The sequence below is a fragment of the Typopeltis vanoorti genome, chromosome 6 (genome assembly GCF_054136105.1).
Source record: "Typopeltis vanoorti isolate ZY-2024b chromosome 6, IOZ_Tvanoo_1.0, whole genome shotgun sequence".
Classification (NCBI taxonomy): domain Eukaryota; kingdom Metazoa; phylum Arthropoda; class Arachnida; order Uropygi; family Thelyphonidae; genus Typopeltis; species Typopeltis vanoorti.
The window spans coordinates 91,651,485-91,666,908 of record NC_143554.1 but is presented as its reverse complement, the minus strand read 5'-3'; the positions used below and the strand labels follow the sequence as shown (position 1 = coordinate 91,666,908).

At 35.9% G+C, this 15,424-nt stretch overlaps 1 protein-coding gene across 1 annotated transcript in view; it reads left to right on the top strand.

Moving 5' to 3' along the window:
* LOC150105703 (medium-chain acyl-CoA ligase ACSF2, mitochondrial-like) overlaps positions 1 to 15,424 on the top strand; it is a 347,992-nt gene that overhangs the window by 151,964 nt on the left and 180,604 nt on the right. The window contains exons 6-7 of the mRNA XM_090394533.1: positions 11,457 to 11,574; positions 12,684 to 12,779. Coding sequence (XP_090250659.1) covers positions 11,457 to 11,574; positions 12,684 to 12,779 — 214 coding nt within the window. The remainder of the gene's footprint in view (positions 1 to 11,456; positions 11,575 to 12,683; positions 12,780 to 15,424) is intronic.

Below are 15,424 nucleotides of genomic sequence, written 5' to 3'. Positions count from 1 at the left end.
TTGCCTCCTTCTCACCTCTCCATCCCTAGAGCCTGCACTGTCTCACCTTCCTCTCATTCTCCCCTCTTCCCCTAGGTCTCCTATTCTCAACCTTTCTATCATTCGCATAACTCTCTCATGCCTGTACTCACTCACTTCCTATCCATTCTTTCCAGTCTCTTAATCTCATTCCTATAGACCAATAGCAACATATAACTAATTATTTCATGGTCTTCTCCACCTCAGATCATACTGACTCAGAGCCTGTAGCACTTCACTAAGGTATCATTCTCAGAATGATATGTGATATGATATCATATTCATCCAGTCATATTTTCTTCTTCTTCAGGTGCTATTTCCTAACAAAGTTTAACTACCACCTTTGCAAATTTACTTCTGTCTTTAGTGGCTATAATTAACAGCACTGTGTTCTGTTTAGTCCAGTTTTTTATATTGTCTAGCCATGATTCACTATTGCTCTAACCAAAGTTGGTTAGAGCAATAGTGAATGCACATGATGTCAAAATTTTGCAGGATGATTTGGATAGATTGGCAGACTAGGCTAAGGGTAATGGATGTCAGTTTAATGTAGTAAGGTGTAAGGTTATGCAATTTGGGGTGAAAAGATTAGCAGCAGTATACCACATGGTGCAACTGTACTCCAGGAAATTGACGAAGCCAGATTTGGGAGTGTTGGTGGATAGGAAGTTGAAGTTGGGGGGGGGGGGGGGGCACATAGCAAAAAGTGGGCTAAATCAGCTCACTTGGCTACTGAAGAAATACTTTGACTAGCAGAGACAAGCAGGTTATTGTTCCTCTTTATCGTGCTTTGATAAGACCCATTCTTGACTACTGTGTCCAAATCTGGGTACCAGTGTCTCTTCTTGATGGGAGGAGGTAGAGAGGATCCATAGGTGAGTGACTAAGATGGTAGCTGGTCTATGGAATGAACCTTACAAGGACAGGTTGAAGATCTATGGGTTACAGAAATTGGTTGATAGGTGGAAAAGGGGTGATATGATTGAGACATTCAAATTACTAAGGAGTTTTTACAAGATTAATTCAGAGGAAATTTTTCAGAACAGGTCTGGTGGTGGTGGGAGAATTAGGGGCCATCCATGGAAATTGAGCAAGGGTGTTAAAACTAGGTTTTTTACTTGCAGAGTGGTGAATGAGTGAAATAAGATGCCAGAATCTGTTGTGGGTTCCATAACTGTGAATGAGTTCAAGGCAAAGTATGATAGACACTATGCGAATGCTAAATAGTTCTTGACATGATGTTTAGGGCCTCCCTCAATGAGACTAAGGACTCCTTGGAGTTGCCCATAATAATAATAATATGTCTTTCTTCCAGGTTTTCTCTTTCTATTGATTTAACCTTCTAGTATTACCCGGAGAATGTTATATTTATGGTTTCTTATTAGATGATGATTATTATTATTATTGTATGGACACCTCAATGGAGTCTGAAGATGCCTAGTGGGAGACCCAAACTATCCACACAAACTATCATAACTCTCCTTAAACCCAATAACAGATAAAGCACTCACAACTGATTCCACTCATTCACAACTATCCAAGCAAAAAATCTAGTTCTACTAACCACATCTTTATTTAATTTCTAGGGATGACCCTTTGTTCTGGCCCCCTCTAGCTAAGTGCTGAAACATTTCCCCTGCACCAGTCCTATAAAACTTTTAAGTGACTTAAATGTTTCTAGCATATCACCACTTTTTCTCCTATCAGCAAACTTCTGTAATCCACACACCCTTAATCTATCTTCATAGGGAACATTCCACAGGCCACTTATCATCTTGGTCACTCGCCTCTGAATCTTCTCCAGCACTTCCTCATCCTCAAGAAACACACACAGGAGGCCAGACTTGAACACAGTAATCCAGATGTGGACATATCTAGGCCTTATAAAGAGGAATAACAACTTCCTTATCTCTACTTGTTAATGTGGTCTTCAATAGCCAAGCAATCCTATGGCTACTTTAGCAACCTTAGCAATATATTCTCTAAACTTTAACTCTCTGTTTACCACTACCCCCAAATCTCCAGCTTCATCTATTTCCTGGAGTACAGTGGTATCAATGTGATACATGCCTTTTAATCTGTTTATCCCAAATGCATAACTTTACATTTCTCCACATGGAACTGATAATTTATCTTGTGCCCTCTACTGACAGCCTATTTAAATCATCTTGCAAGCTCTTCACACTACCTTGATTAACTATTACTTGAACTAATTTTGCATCATCAGCAAACAATTAACTATTTCCTTTCAGGTTATTTCCTATATCATTTATTGACAAATTAAGCAATAATAGTCCCAGCACCGAACCTTGTGGCACACCATTACTTATCTATTTTTGCCTTGATTCTTCAACTCCATATACCACTTTTTTGATATCCGTCCAGCAGCCATCCTCTTATCCACTTAACAGTGCCATATCCATCTCCATTTGTTCTAATTTGCTTAACAGAATTCCATGTGGTGGTATTCTGTCAAATGCCTTTGCAAAATCCAGCAGAATCATCATGTAACCATTTCCTTTATCCAACTCTGCTGTTATTCTATTATAAAATGATAGTAAATTAACAAGCCGTGACCGACCCTTCACAAAGCCATGTAGCCCCTCTGCAGTATCATATTTTTATCCACCCATTCTTGAAGTCTCTTTTTGACCAATTTTTCCATTACTTTTACCACAACACCTGAGATACTGATTAATTTGTAATTTACCATTCCAGTCTTAGAACCTCCCTTATGCAAGGGAATTATTTTGCCCTCTGTCCCATTTCCTTGGAACTCTACCAGAACTGAGACCTAAATTAAAGAGCCTAGTCACAGACATTGCCAGTTCCCTTGCACATTCTTGAAAAACTCTCACTGATATTCCATCTAATCCCACAGCAGTATTTACGCTGAGATTCTGCGATATCCTAAGAATTTCCAGTTCATCCACCTCTGTTCACACATTAATGCCTGTCATATATGCTAAAACAGTAATCACTAGGATGATATGCCCTTCAAAGTGGTCACTCAGTAACTCAACTATATTATCTGTTTCTGCCACCTCATGACCATCATCACTCATTAAGGTTAATCTTCCATAGTCATTCTTTGAGATTTCCTTTGGCCTGCTTGGTTAGATTCTTCTCATAATCTGATTTTGCCTTCCTTGTCATGCTGGTCACTTTTCCTGCCTGAGTCTTGTACCGTCCATTAGTTTGCTGTTCATCTTTCTCTTTATATACCCTCCACAGCATTTTCTTCTTCTGCAACTCGTGCTTAATGATATTACTCATCTATCTAACTCCCACTTGATTAACCCTCCTTACCTTGGGTATACAATTTAATATTGCTTCCTCTAGATGATCCTTAACTATATCCCATGCACTACTAACATCCTTATCCTGCAGCGTTTTATGCCATAGCACCTGCCTTGTAGTTCTATATATACTCCTTCTTGACAGAATATTCCTCATATTGTATCTTCCAAATCAAGACCGTATGGTCACTTGCACTAATCGGAGGCAATGTGGTCACCTTGGTTATGGATAGCTGTTCTGATCCTATCACCAGGTCCAATACTCTCACACCCCTAGTCCCCTCCATCCCATGTGCCTTAAGTAATTATCTCTTAGCAGGTGTACAAATTCCATTTCCTTTCTGCCATGTGATCTTTCTTCTTTCAATTTTATATCTCATACTCATACTAATTTGCCAATGTATGTCTTCTAGATAATCCATTGAATTCCCTGGCCTACAGCAACAACCAATTGTATATTTTCTCTTACTGACCTTAATCTCACACCAGACTGCTTCAAATGAACAACCACCCTTCGCCTATCTCCTATTCTTTTTGGCCAATTCATCTGTTATCATCAGCAGCACATCTCCCTCCATCCTACCTTCTCTATCTTCCCTGAAAATACTAAACCCTTCACATTATATCCCTGTAACTACATCATCTGCTGTTAGCCAAGTCTCGCTATGCCTATAACTTTTGGTGGAGTTGCACTAACCATTCTGGCATTAGTATATAGAAACTGCAGCATCCCTTTAGGCCCCATTCACATTTACTTCTTGAATTGACTACCCTATTCGATAATTTTTGCTTGAGAGAGACTAAATTCAACACTTGGGCATTCTCATACTCACTCGCCTGAACTGCTTCCATCCTAATTGTTTAAGTTTTCCTGAATTTGCACTTCACCATGTTCAGTGAACAAAACTCTCTCTTTCTCTCTCTAGACATCTAACACCAAAACCATTTAGATGCATTCCATCAGCACTGAATAAATCCTTCTTTCCTTCAAACACAGACCACAGATCCACAAATCCTACATCATTCCTTCTGCACAATGTATGTATAGACTCATTAGTTTGCAATGCCTTCCTCATTCTCCTCAGTTTGCAATGCCTTCCTCATTCTCCCCAGTTTGCCTCTATCATAGTGTGGTAGGAGACTTACAATCTTCACCGTCTCGCTCTTTAGTTTTGCCCCTTCTAACAACTCCTTTACTTCCTCCCTCAGAATATCTCTCGCCTCTCAAATCACTTGTGCCAACCAAGACAGTCATTTCCTTCAACTTACCTTTTTTCATTCTAATGGCATGACTAATATTGTAAATTTTTGATCCAGAGAAACACAATTTTGTTACACTTTCATTAAGTACTCCCCTAATGATTGAGTCTCCATATATAATTGAATGATATATTCACGTAAACACAAGAAAGATATTTATTTAACCAAATATTTCGGTCTGGAAATAACAGACCATATTCAGTGGTATTACAAGAACAGTTTAAAAAAATACAAGCTAGAATGCTAACAATAGATCGTTAAAAATAGAACACGCTGCGTGATGTTATATCACTAAGTATGAAACGGAATATTTTGAAGTAGAGACATGATTGAAAAAATAAAATACAATAAAAAAAATAAAAAATAAAATAAAATAAAAATAAATAAATAAATAAAAAATTAATGAGTAATCTTGATTAGACTTTCCCAGATTTTTGATATAGATATACAGTCATTACGATTCAGGTTGGGACGATGGAGCAAAGCCTCCACGCTTTCCTTGAACAAACGTTCGAACCTATAACGGGATCTATGTAAGAGGTGAATCCTGGACCAAAAGATGCTGTGGTCAGTTTCAATCCCATGTTGAGCCAATCCAGACTTTTCAGGTTTGTTGTGAAGAATGGAGGACTGATGTTCTTGGATTCTTTTTTCAAGAGAACGTCCAGTCTGTCCAAAATAAGAGAGAGATCACAGTTGCAAGGAATTTGATAAACTCCAGGAAGAGATAAAGCTGAGCATTTGTCTTTAGAAGAAGGAAAATGAGAAGACAATTTGTTAATAGGCGAATACTTAGTTGTTAAATCATATTTCTTTAAAATTCTTGCGATAGGTTCTGAAATACCGGCGATATAAGGAATAGGCACTCGACGTATTGAAACTTTGTTGTTTTGTGGAGGATTATAAGAATTGAGAAGATGTTGAGTACTTTTTTCAGAAAAGCCATTGAGTTTCATGTGTTGTTGGATAGTAGAAAGTTCTTTCTGTAGATAATCAAAAGTAGAACAATTTGTTTTGGCTCTTCTGATGAGGCATTTTATAATTCCTGTTTTTTGATATGGATGATGGGCTGATTCTTATATATAATTTTCATATATAATTTTCTCCTTAACTTGTTTTTCTTGTTTGTTCACTTGGTCTTTATTATTACTTTGGACCATGTGCTTCCTTCTCTTTTCAGCCCTGCTAATCTCTTGCCACTTCTACAATTTTTCAGTGTCTCACTTTATCCTGTAAAGGATAACATTCAAGCACACTATTTCTTTATTCAAGTCCATTTCATTCTCCTCTGTTTTCACAGCTGCACATTCGACATTAATAACATCATTTTTCATCCTACTGTCGGTACTGTCCACTCCACTAACATTTACTGTGCTCTTGTTACCTAACAGGCAATCACTTTTGAAACATTTAATACTCTCTCTCTCTCTCTCTCTGGTTTCAATTTCCATTTACATATCCTTTAATTTTTTCAACAAATACATTTCTCACATACTACACTGCACAAAATCCTACAAATTCAAATCACCCAATAACATGGTCTTTGCTGCCCTTGCTCTACCATGCATTGGTGCCATACCAAATATTATTATTATTATGTGACACCTTCAAGGAATCCGAACCACCACTATCATCATTATCTAAGCCATCGGTTCCCAACTGCTGGTATGCTTATCCCCCAGGTACGTGCTAGGCTGTTCAGGGGTACACAAAAAATAATCAGTAATAGTGGAAAAACAAGTAAAGTAAACAAAATGCAAACGTTAGTTATGGAACAATAAATGTTAATTTTGAATCACCGCTAATGGAGACACTTCAAAACTAGCTCACATTGACGAATGATGATTGGTGAAGATGTGGCTATGAACCCCTCCCCCAAACCACTCTTCTACCATTCATTACACACAGTTCATGCATCACTTTTGTCACCCATCCTCCTTTCCAGAACAATCGCATGGTACTAAGAAATGACCTTGCAATAACAAACCTTCCACTGGCTTCCATTTGTGACATTTCTAGACCTCCAAAAATTAAACACATCCATAGCCAGACTGTTTGATCAGTTCAGTTATCGACTGAGTGTAAGTAAGTGCGTTGTCTTTAATTGTGATTCTTTTCAAGTAGTTTTTTTATTTAATGTTTAATGTAGTTTCAGTTATTATTGTCAGTGATTTTTAAGCGTGTCAGTTATGGATCAGTAGTTGAAAACAAGAATGGTTAAAAAACCAAAACTTGATGTGGATTATAACCCATCGCCAAGTACTTCTCAACACATGTCCACAGCTGTGAGTGCACTCACACGGGAGACAGTAAAAAGGCTCATGCCTTAGGTACTACACAGAACAAAAGGAAATACTGTGGAAAGTATATGGGTTTTCATTTGTAGGGGATGATGACATTAAGATAAGCACTGAACAAAAGTGTCAGTATTTAAAAACAGCTATTTTAAAAACAAGAGGTGCAATTTATAGAAATGGGTTTAAAAGGGGGATACATAAGTGGAAAAAGGTTGGGAAACACTGATCTAAGCCAATGCCACTGAATGTCGTATTTAAACAAAAAAAAAACACAATTTAATTACAAACTAAGTAGCTTATTCAATCACATACTCTTTTAAAACTAAGACTACAATAAGTTAATATTTTCAACTAAAATTCAAAAAAGTTACTTATCCTTCAGGAGCGATAAATCCACTCTACACAATGCAGCAATTGTGTAGAGTGTTCTCGATTTTTATTTATTCTTCTCAATCCCTCTTCATTCTTCGCCTTTTCTGTCCATGGGATCTTGAGCATTCTTCTAAATATCCACATTTCAAAGGCTTCCAGTTTTTTTTATTGTATTTGCTTTTAACATCCATGTTTCAACTCATATAGTAAACTTGACCATACGTTGCACTACATCATTCATAATGGAATGTGAATGTTTAAACATTGTTGAGTTTCATAAAATTTCATAAAATGTGTTTCATGTTGATAAAGGACTGTCTTACAGTTTCAATTCTTGATCTTATCTCTATTTCACAGTCTAAATTTTCATTTAGCCAGGATCCTAGGTATTTGAATTTGTTCACTTGTTCAATTTTATTTCCATTTAGAATTAAGTTAGCTTATATCTTTTATCTAAGAGCTGTTGATTATTATTATAAATTTCAGTTGTTGTTTTTTTTTGTGTGTGTGTGTGTTAATTTTTAGGCCCATTTCTGTGCTTTCTTTGTTGACATATTCTAGCAGTAGTTGAAGATCTTGAATATTTGTTGTAATTAAAGCAGTATCATCTGCATAGCATAAGTTATTGGTTGGCTGTTTATGATTACTCCTTCCTTTCTTCCTTCTAAGGCCTTGAGAAATAAGACTTGTCTCACTCCTCTTTCAATTTTGATATTGCTTATTTTATTCTGATGTTGTCTGTTAGGACAGATGCAGTCTGGCGCCAGTAGAGGTTTTTAATGAGTCTAACTTCCTTATTATCTAGGCCTAGTTGTTCTAAGATGTTTGTGATTTTATTATGCTGGACCTTCTCAAAATAAATTAAAGATGGCAAGAAATTATATTCTTAATTTCATCCTTTATCCAAGTGTAAGTAAACAAAGTTTGATTGTGCTTAGTATCTCATAATGGGATACTAAGGCAATTGATGTGAAGTTGAAAGTTTATTTTTCACTTGGTTAGACTATAATAAATTTAGTTTAATCCTTTATCCAAGTGTGAGCAAACAAAGTTTGCGCCTGAAAATATCTTCAGGACTGGGGTAAGGTGGTAGTACAACACCGGGCAACTTGTAGCAAAGGTGGACCAAGCTAACATCTCTCCTATCTCCCACTGAAGAGACCTCAATAAAGGTCGAAACTAGTCTGGGTAGTGGCCCTTCCCTTAATGCATAACATTATACATATCCGCAAGGAGATGTGTTTTGCATTATGGGAGATACTGAGATAGGAGTGATGTTAGCTTGGTCCACCTTTGCTACGAGTTGCACTACCTTACCCCAGTCCTGAAGATTTGTTTGCTCAAACTTGGATAAAGGATTAAACTAAATTTATTATGATGCGAAGCCATTAGCCTCTATATACAAGTAGCCCAGTCTCACGACAGTGAAGTGACTTCATGCAAACTTTGCTTACACTTGGATAAAGGATGAAACCAAGAATATAATTTCTGCCAGCAAAGGTTGGTCAATTGGTAGAGCCTCCGCTATTAATGGCTCACGCTAAAAGTTAAGTAAGTTTGAGCGCGGTTAGTAGTTGGAAGGGATCAATCATTCGATGCATGCTCTTCCTCGATGAGTCTTTGTACTCCCTGGAGGTGTCACATAATAATAATAATAATAATAATAATAATAATAATAATTTCTTAGCATCTTTAATTTATAGTAGAACCAAGTGGAAAAACTTTCAAGACCTTATCAAAAGCTTTTTGAAATCAATAAAACAAATATAAAGGTCAGTTTGTTGTTCTCTGCATCTTTGTGCTAAGATATGTGAGCAGAAAAGTGCTTCCCCTTGTTCCTAGGCCATTTCTTTCAGAAATGGCCTAGGAACAAGGTCATTTCTTTGATCATCACATTACTGGTATATTCTGTTATGAATAATTTTTAGGAATATTTTGAGAGTCTGGCTCATTAGGCTAATCAATCTAAAAATCATCACAAGTTTTTATATTAGGATTTTTAGGCAATGCAATGAAATTCATCCATTCAGAGGGTAGTTTACCAGTATCATAAATTCTGTTGAATAATTTTCTAATTTTATCAATATTACTGTCATTGATTAGTTTAATAATTTCCTGGTAGTTCATCAGGTCCATGCACTTTACCATTTTTTGATAATTTGATCATCTTTACTACTACAGACTTCAAGATAGGTGGGTCTGTGACTATATTCCTTGAATTTGTTAAGTCTTCTTTATTATCAGAAAGTAGTGCCTTAATGTATTCAGTCCAATCTTGTTTTTTTTTAGATATGTTTAGGATTCCAAAGTAGAATAGGATATCATTTTTTCATCTGTTCTGAGAATTCTTTAATTTTTTGGTGAATATTGAAATTATCATGTTTTTTTTTTGTAGATCCTTAATTTCATTACATTTTTCTTTCATCCAGTTTTCTTTGGCTTCTTTTATTTTAGATTTTATCTTGACTTTATATTTTGTAGTATCTTTATCTTTATGCAGTCTGCATTGGTCCATAAGGGATAAGATCTCATCAGCCATCCAATCCTGCTTATGAGATGCACTATAACCCAGTATTTCTGTACTTATTTTAATAATTCTTTTTTTAGTTTCTTCCATTATTCATTCGCTTCTAGTTCATCGTCATTGGAGCTCCAAGTAATTTTTCTATTAAATCCTAATTTAAGTTATTTTTCTATTTTTGAATTTAAGTTTTTTAAATTTAGTTTTTTCATCTGGTTTGTTTTCTGGATTTTAGTCTCAATTTGAGTTCAGCTACTAGTGGATTATGGTCTGAACCCATGTCAGCATTAGGATAAGTCTTTGCACTCCTTACACTACTTCTAAAACATTGATTGACTAAGATGTAATCAATTTGGTTTCTGACTATTCTGTTGTTTTAGTCTTGTGGAGATTTTCATGTGTAGAGTCTTCTGTTTGGCACCTCAAACCACGTATTTGTAATTATTAGGTCTTCTTGACAAATTTGTATTAAGCGATCTCCTCTATCATTTCTTACCCCAAGTCCAAACTGTACTACTATGACTCCAGATACTCCTTTCCCTACTTACTTTTGCATTATAGTCTCCCATGATGATGTTGATGCCATTTTTCTTTGTCATTTTGAGAAGTTCTTTCAGTTGAGAATAGAAAAGGTCAATTTCTGCATCATCCTTGTCTGCAGTTGGTACATATACTTGAATAACATTGATGTTGATTGCTTGATCCTTGAGTTGCAGTGGCATTAACTTATTGGAGAACGGAATAAAGTTGAGTACACTTTTAGATGTTTCTTTATTTATTAAGGTTCCTAATCCATGTCAGTGAGTATTATTACTGCTTCCAGAATAACATAAGGTCATATTGAGAGCAGTGTTTACCTGAGCCTGGCCATCTTATTTCACTCAAACTTAAGATTTGTATTTTTAATTGTCTCATTTCTTCAATAACATTTCTCAGCTTTCCAGCTTCAAACATAGTTCCAACATTCCATGCTCTTATTTCGATTGGTTCACCAGAGATTCTTAGCACCCATGTCCCATTTAAGAAACACGAGAAACTCAGGGCCATTATTCTTCTTCTTCTTATTATTATTACATCACACCTCCAGGATCCTAAGACTCATCGAAGGAGGGCATCTACTCTTCGTCTCACTACTCTTCCAACCTCGATCATCTAACACCAATGCCATCTACTGCCGACTACCACCACTAGTACTTTCACAAACAATCACAAACATCCATGCCCACGGCAGGATTCGAACCCACAGCCTTTTGGTTGGCGAGTGGATACGCTAACCACTCGGCCAACCAGGCCAGCTGTGTTTGCCATGGTGGTTGGTTATATTTTACTTTTACCAAACAATTTTTTGGCAAATGAAATCATTCATTGCAATAATTTCATTTATCTTATTTTGATAATCCCAACATTTGTATATTAAAAAAAAATAGTAATTCAATGCTGGGTCTGTAACCAATTTTATCTATGCTACTTCTCAGTCTGACTTCTGCATCTCTGCCCTTGGCTACTCTCTTCCATCATTATCTATCCCATATGTTTTTTTCAGATTTAACCATTGTATTCCAGGCCATCCTATTCTTTTGTTTGCACTACTAATGATCTGGTAGTGATTTTCTATATTTGTGATTTTATTGTCATGAAATAAACATTAGATGTCACAGAATATTAATAGTTATTTAATTTTATTTTCAGGGGAACAATAAGTTTTCTGCAATTATTAGAAACAGGTGGAAGTAAGGATTTTGAGGCTCTGCATGAAATTGAAAAAAATGTGCAGTTTGATGACCCGGTGAATATCCAGTTTACTTCTGTGAGTATATGATTGAATTAGTTGACAAAAAAGATATAGCTTATTCTCACTATAGTGAACTCACGGTTACCATGAACTCTTTATTGTGAGTTCACTATATTTGTTGTGAGAGTCTTCTCTATTACTTTAGAATAGATTTTATAGCCAATCTATAATTATAAAATCACACATATACCACAGTAAAAATTATTTATTGTACAAATTATATAATAATGATAATAATAATAACCAAGGACTCATCAAGGGATGACACCCCACTCCATATAATCCACCATCTGCACAACTTAATCCTCCATCTACTGTTCATCATCTATGTATCATAAGACATCATCAATGTAAGCAAAGAATAACAGTGATGAAATTTTAACAAAGAAACAGTACAGCACATGCATTGCATTGTATTAGAATCATTCTACACATGCAGTCACATGTTTGTCACAAATCTATTCTAAACTATTACCTTGGAGTAGTGTGTTATAATGAAAGACAAAATTATTTTGTATAACTATGTAATTATTTTGTATGCTATTTTTCATCTTCACAATGAATAGTTTTAACTTATGGATCTGAGAGCTGGATCAGAAGTAAAACACTTGACCAAAGACTAGAGACTGCAGATATGAGAGTTCTGAGAAAGATTAGAGGCATAAACAGATGGCATCAATGGCAATATCATATTAAAAACGAGGATATTAGGAAAGAACTTGACATTGTCAGCATCCAGGAATGCGTTAGCAGAGCTAATCTCAGGTGGTATGGTCACTTAAACAGAATGGGCGAGGAAAGATTAGCAAAACAAGTGTTCTCTGCCAGGTTGGCAGGAAAATGACCCAGAGGAAGACCAAGATATAGGCGGATTGATACAGTACAAAGCACCTTAGACGATAGAAATATAAGATCTGATAATGTTGGAGTCTTGACAAGTAAGAGACTGATTTGGAGGAAAATTGTAGTTAGTAATGATTTAAATTTCTCATGTGGTACTAGCATATCCTGCACACACACACCCCCTCTCCTTGAGGGTACATGTCAGGAATTTGATGATGATGACAATGAATAGTATTAATAATGCTAGCTAAGGTATCATTTTTTTTTTTTTTTCTTTCCAGGGAACTACAGGAACACCCAAAGCTGCAACTTTAACTCATCATGGAATTATAAACAATGCCTATTTTCTGGGAAAGAGACTAAAATATGATTTCGAAGTAAGTTGTTCATACTTTAAAGAAATTGCATAGAAGATAGACATGATTGCACTGTTTCCCCTAAAAAATAAATTCAAAAGTAATCATTGATAAAGTAATCATGTACCAAGCATTAACTTTATAATTTGTTTTCATTATAGCAGGTTAGGTTTGCAACTATCTTGGTGATATATTATGTTTAGTATTATATTTTGATATTTAATATTGAGTGATGCATTTCTTCTGGTAGGCCTATCAAAATACAGTCTTCCAGTACAAATGGGGGGTAGGTATATTTTATACATAACATGCCATAGTCAATATTGATTGTGGAAGAAGTTTATCAATATGTAGTAGCAAAACTTATTGGAAATGCAGCTGTCCTAACACCAGCAAGATTAATGAATCAAATAAATTAAAATTACTGATTCAGGTTTATTATCCATGTCTGCATAAAATGCAAACAGTCGAAAAGCTTGGTAATCTTGATGTCGCTATCCCTCATTTTGGTAGTAGCGGTGCATGCATCAGAAATGAGTGAGTTCTTGCAGAATGAGCAATAGAAAGGAGCATGATCGATGGATGAGGAAAATGAGTGTAACATGAAGATGGATATATTAGGTAGCATGACTGGGGATTAAGCAGATTTAGAAGATGGTGTGAATTGTGTGGGTGAATATCAAGTGAAAGGGAGGAGGGGGGGTAGAGAGAGATACTGAGATAAGAGAATGAATGTATGAAAAATGAATTACAGAATATGAAGAGAAAGATAAAGAAATTGAAAGCTAATTAATGTGAGGGTAAGCAAGAGTAGGAGTGAGAGAAAATTATGGGAATAATAGGAGAGAAGGAGGGGGGAATGGGAGAACCAGGGAAAGGGAGGAAATGAGAGGACATCAAGAAAGTACAGAAGCAAAAGATAGAGAGAGGAAAAGAGAATAGGTAAGTGACAGAACAAGGTGGGAAAGAACAAGGAATGAACAGATCTGCGAGAGGTGATCTTTGGCAGTTGTTCATTAATTTGTGATTTGCAGAAAAGAATGTGATTATAGCACATTCTCTTCTATACTTTGTAGCATTTATTGACTCAGTCTTGCCAAAGATCGTAGTTATCAGCAACACCTGATTTTTAGAACATGAATTCATGAGAGGAATGGAATAGAAGGGTATAGAATATTTCATCAGTATAGAAAGAGTAAACAGGATGATGGTGCAGTGAATTGTGCTCTTTCTCCCCTCTCAGAGTAGAGAATTTGGTGGGAAATGTCACTAATGGTTTTCAGAGCATATGATGCAAGGCAGTAAAGGATACAGTGATACCTCAACTTACTAACTGCTCGACATATGATCTTTTCGATATACGAACTTTTTTCATATCCCATTTTGACCTCTAGATACGAACTGTGGTGCTTTTCTTTTCAAATGAACTAAAGCCTGTTTTACATTATACATTTTTTTAACTTTTTTATGCACATTTAGCTGAGCATGCACTGAACCATCTCTAGTGTAACAATTGTTACTATGTCGTATTTATCTGAAATACGATGAATGCTGCACGTATTTGCTTTTTTGTGTATCTATTTCGGTATTTGTGTAAACAAATACACTTCGTGAAGATTTTTTTAGGTTTGTATTTATTATGTGTACTGTATGTATTTCTTTTTATAAGTGACATGTTTTATTGTAGCTTCACGTTTATTTTCTACCAGATAAGCATCATTTCACTGATCAGCATATTATTTTCAACATGGGGGCAAAGAAAACTAAGAAAGAAGAGAAGAAGAAAATCACAATAGCAATTAAGAAAGAGATTGTGAAAAAATATGAGAAAGGAATCAGACAAAGTGATCTGTGCAAACAGTATGACTTGTTCAAATCCACCATAGTTACAATTGTGAAGAAAGCAGATTTTTATAAGGAATTGGATGTGGCCAAAGGAGTATCTATTGTGTCATCTCGAAGAAATAAAGTTATGGAAGAAATGGAAACTTTATTACTCGTTTGGTTTAATAACATGCAACTGAAAGGAGATAGTGTATCTCAAAACATGATCTGTTTACAAGCTCAAACTATTTACAAAAATCTTTCGCAGAACTTGCCATCCACTAGCAGTAGCAAAGACATCGGTGAAGAGTTTGAGAAATTCAAGGATAGAAAAAATTGGTTTGAGAAATTCAAGAATAGAACCGGTATCCATAGTGTTGTTAGACATGGAGAAGGTGCTAGTGCTGATGCTGACAAAGAAGCTGCTGAACGGTTCGTGAAGGAATTTCAGAAACTGATGGAGTCAGAAGGTTACAGACCAGAACAAGTTTTCACCTGCAATTAAACTGGGCTTTTTCTGGAAGAAAATGCCTAAGAGAACATTCATCATTAATGAGGGAAATGGCATTGCCAGGACACAAGCCAATGAAAGACAGACTAACTTTGCTTTTTTGTGCCAATGCCAGTGGACATGGAGATAAAACTCCTGTTGGACGAAAATCCTAGAGTCTTTAAAAAGCAGAAAGTTCACAAGCACAAACTCAGTGTTATGTGGAGAGGTAACAGCAGAGCTGGGTAATCAGGATATTCTTCTGTGAGTGGATGACAGAGGTCTTTGCTCCCACAGTGAAACGGCATCAACAAGAAAAGATCTTCTTGAGAAAGTTCTTCTTATAATGGAC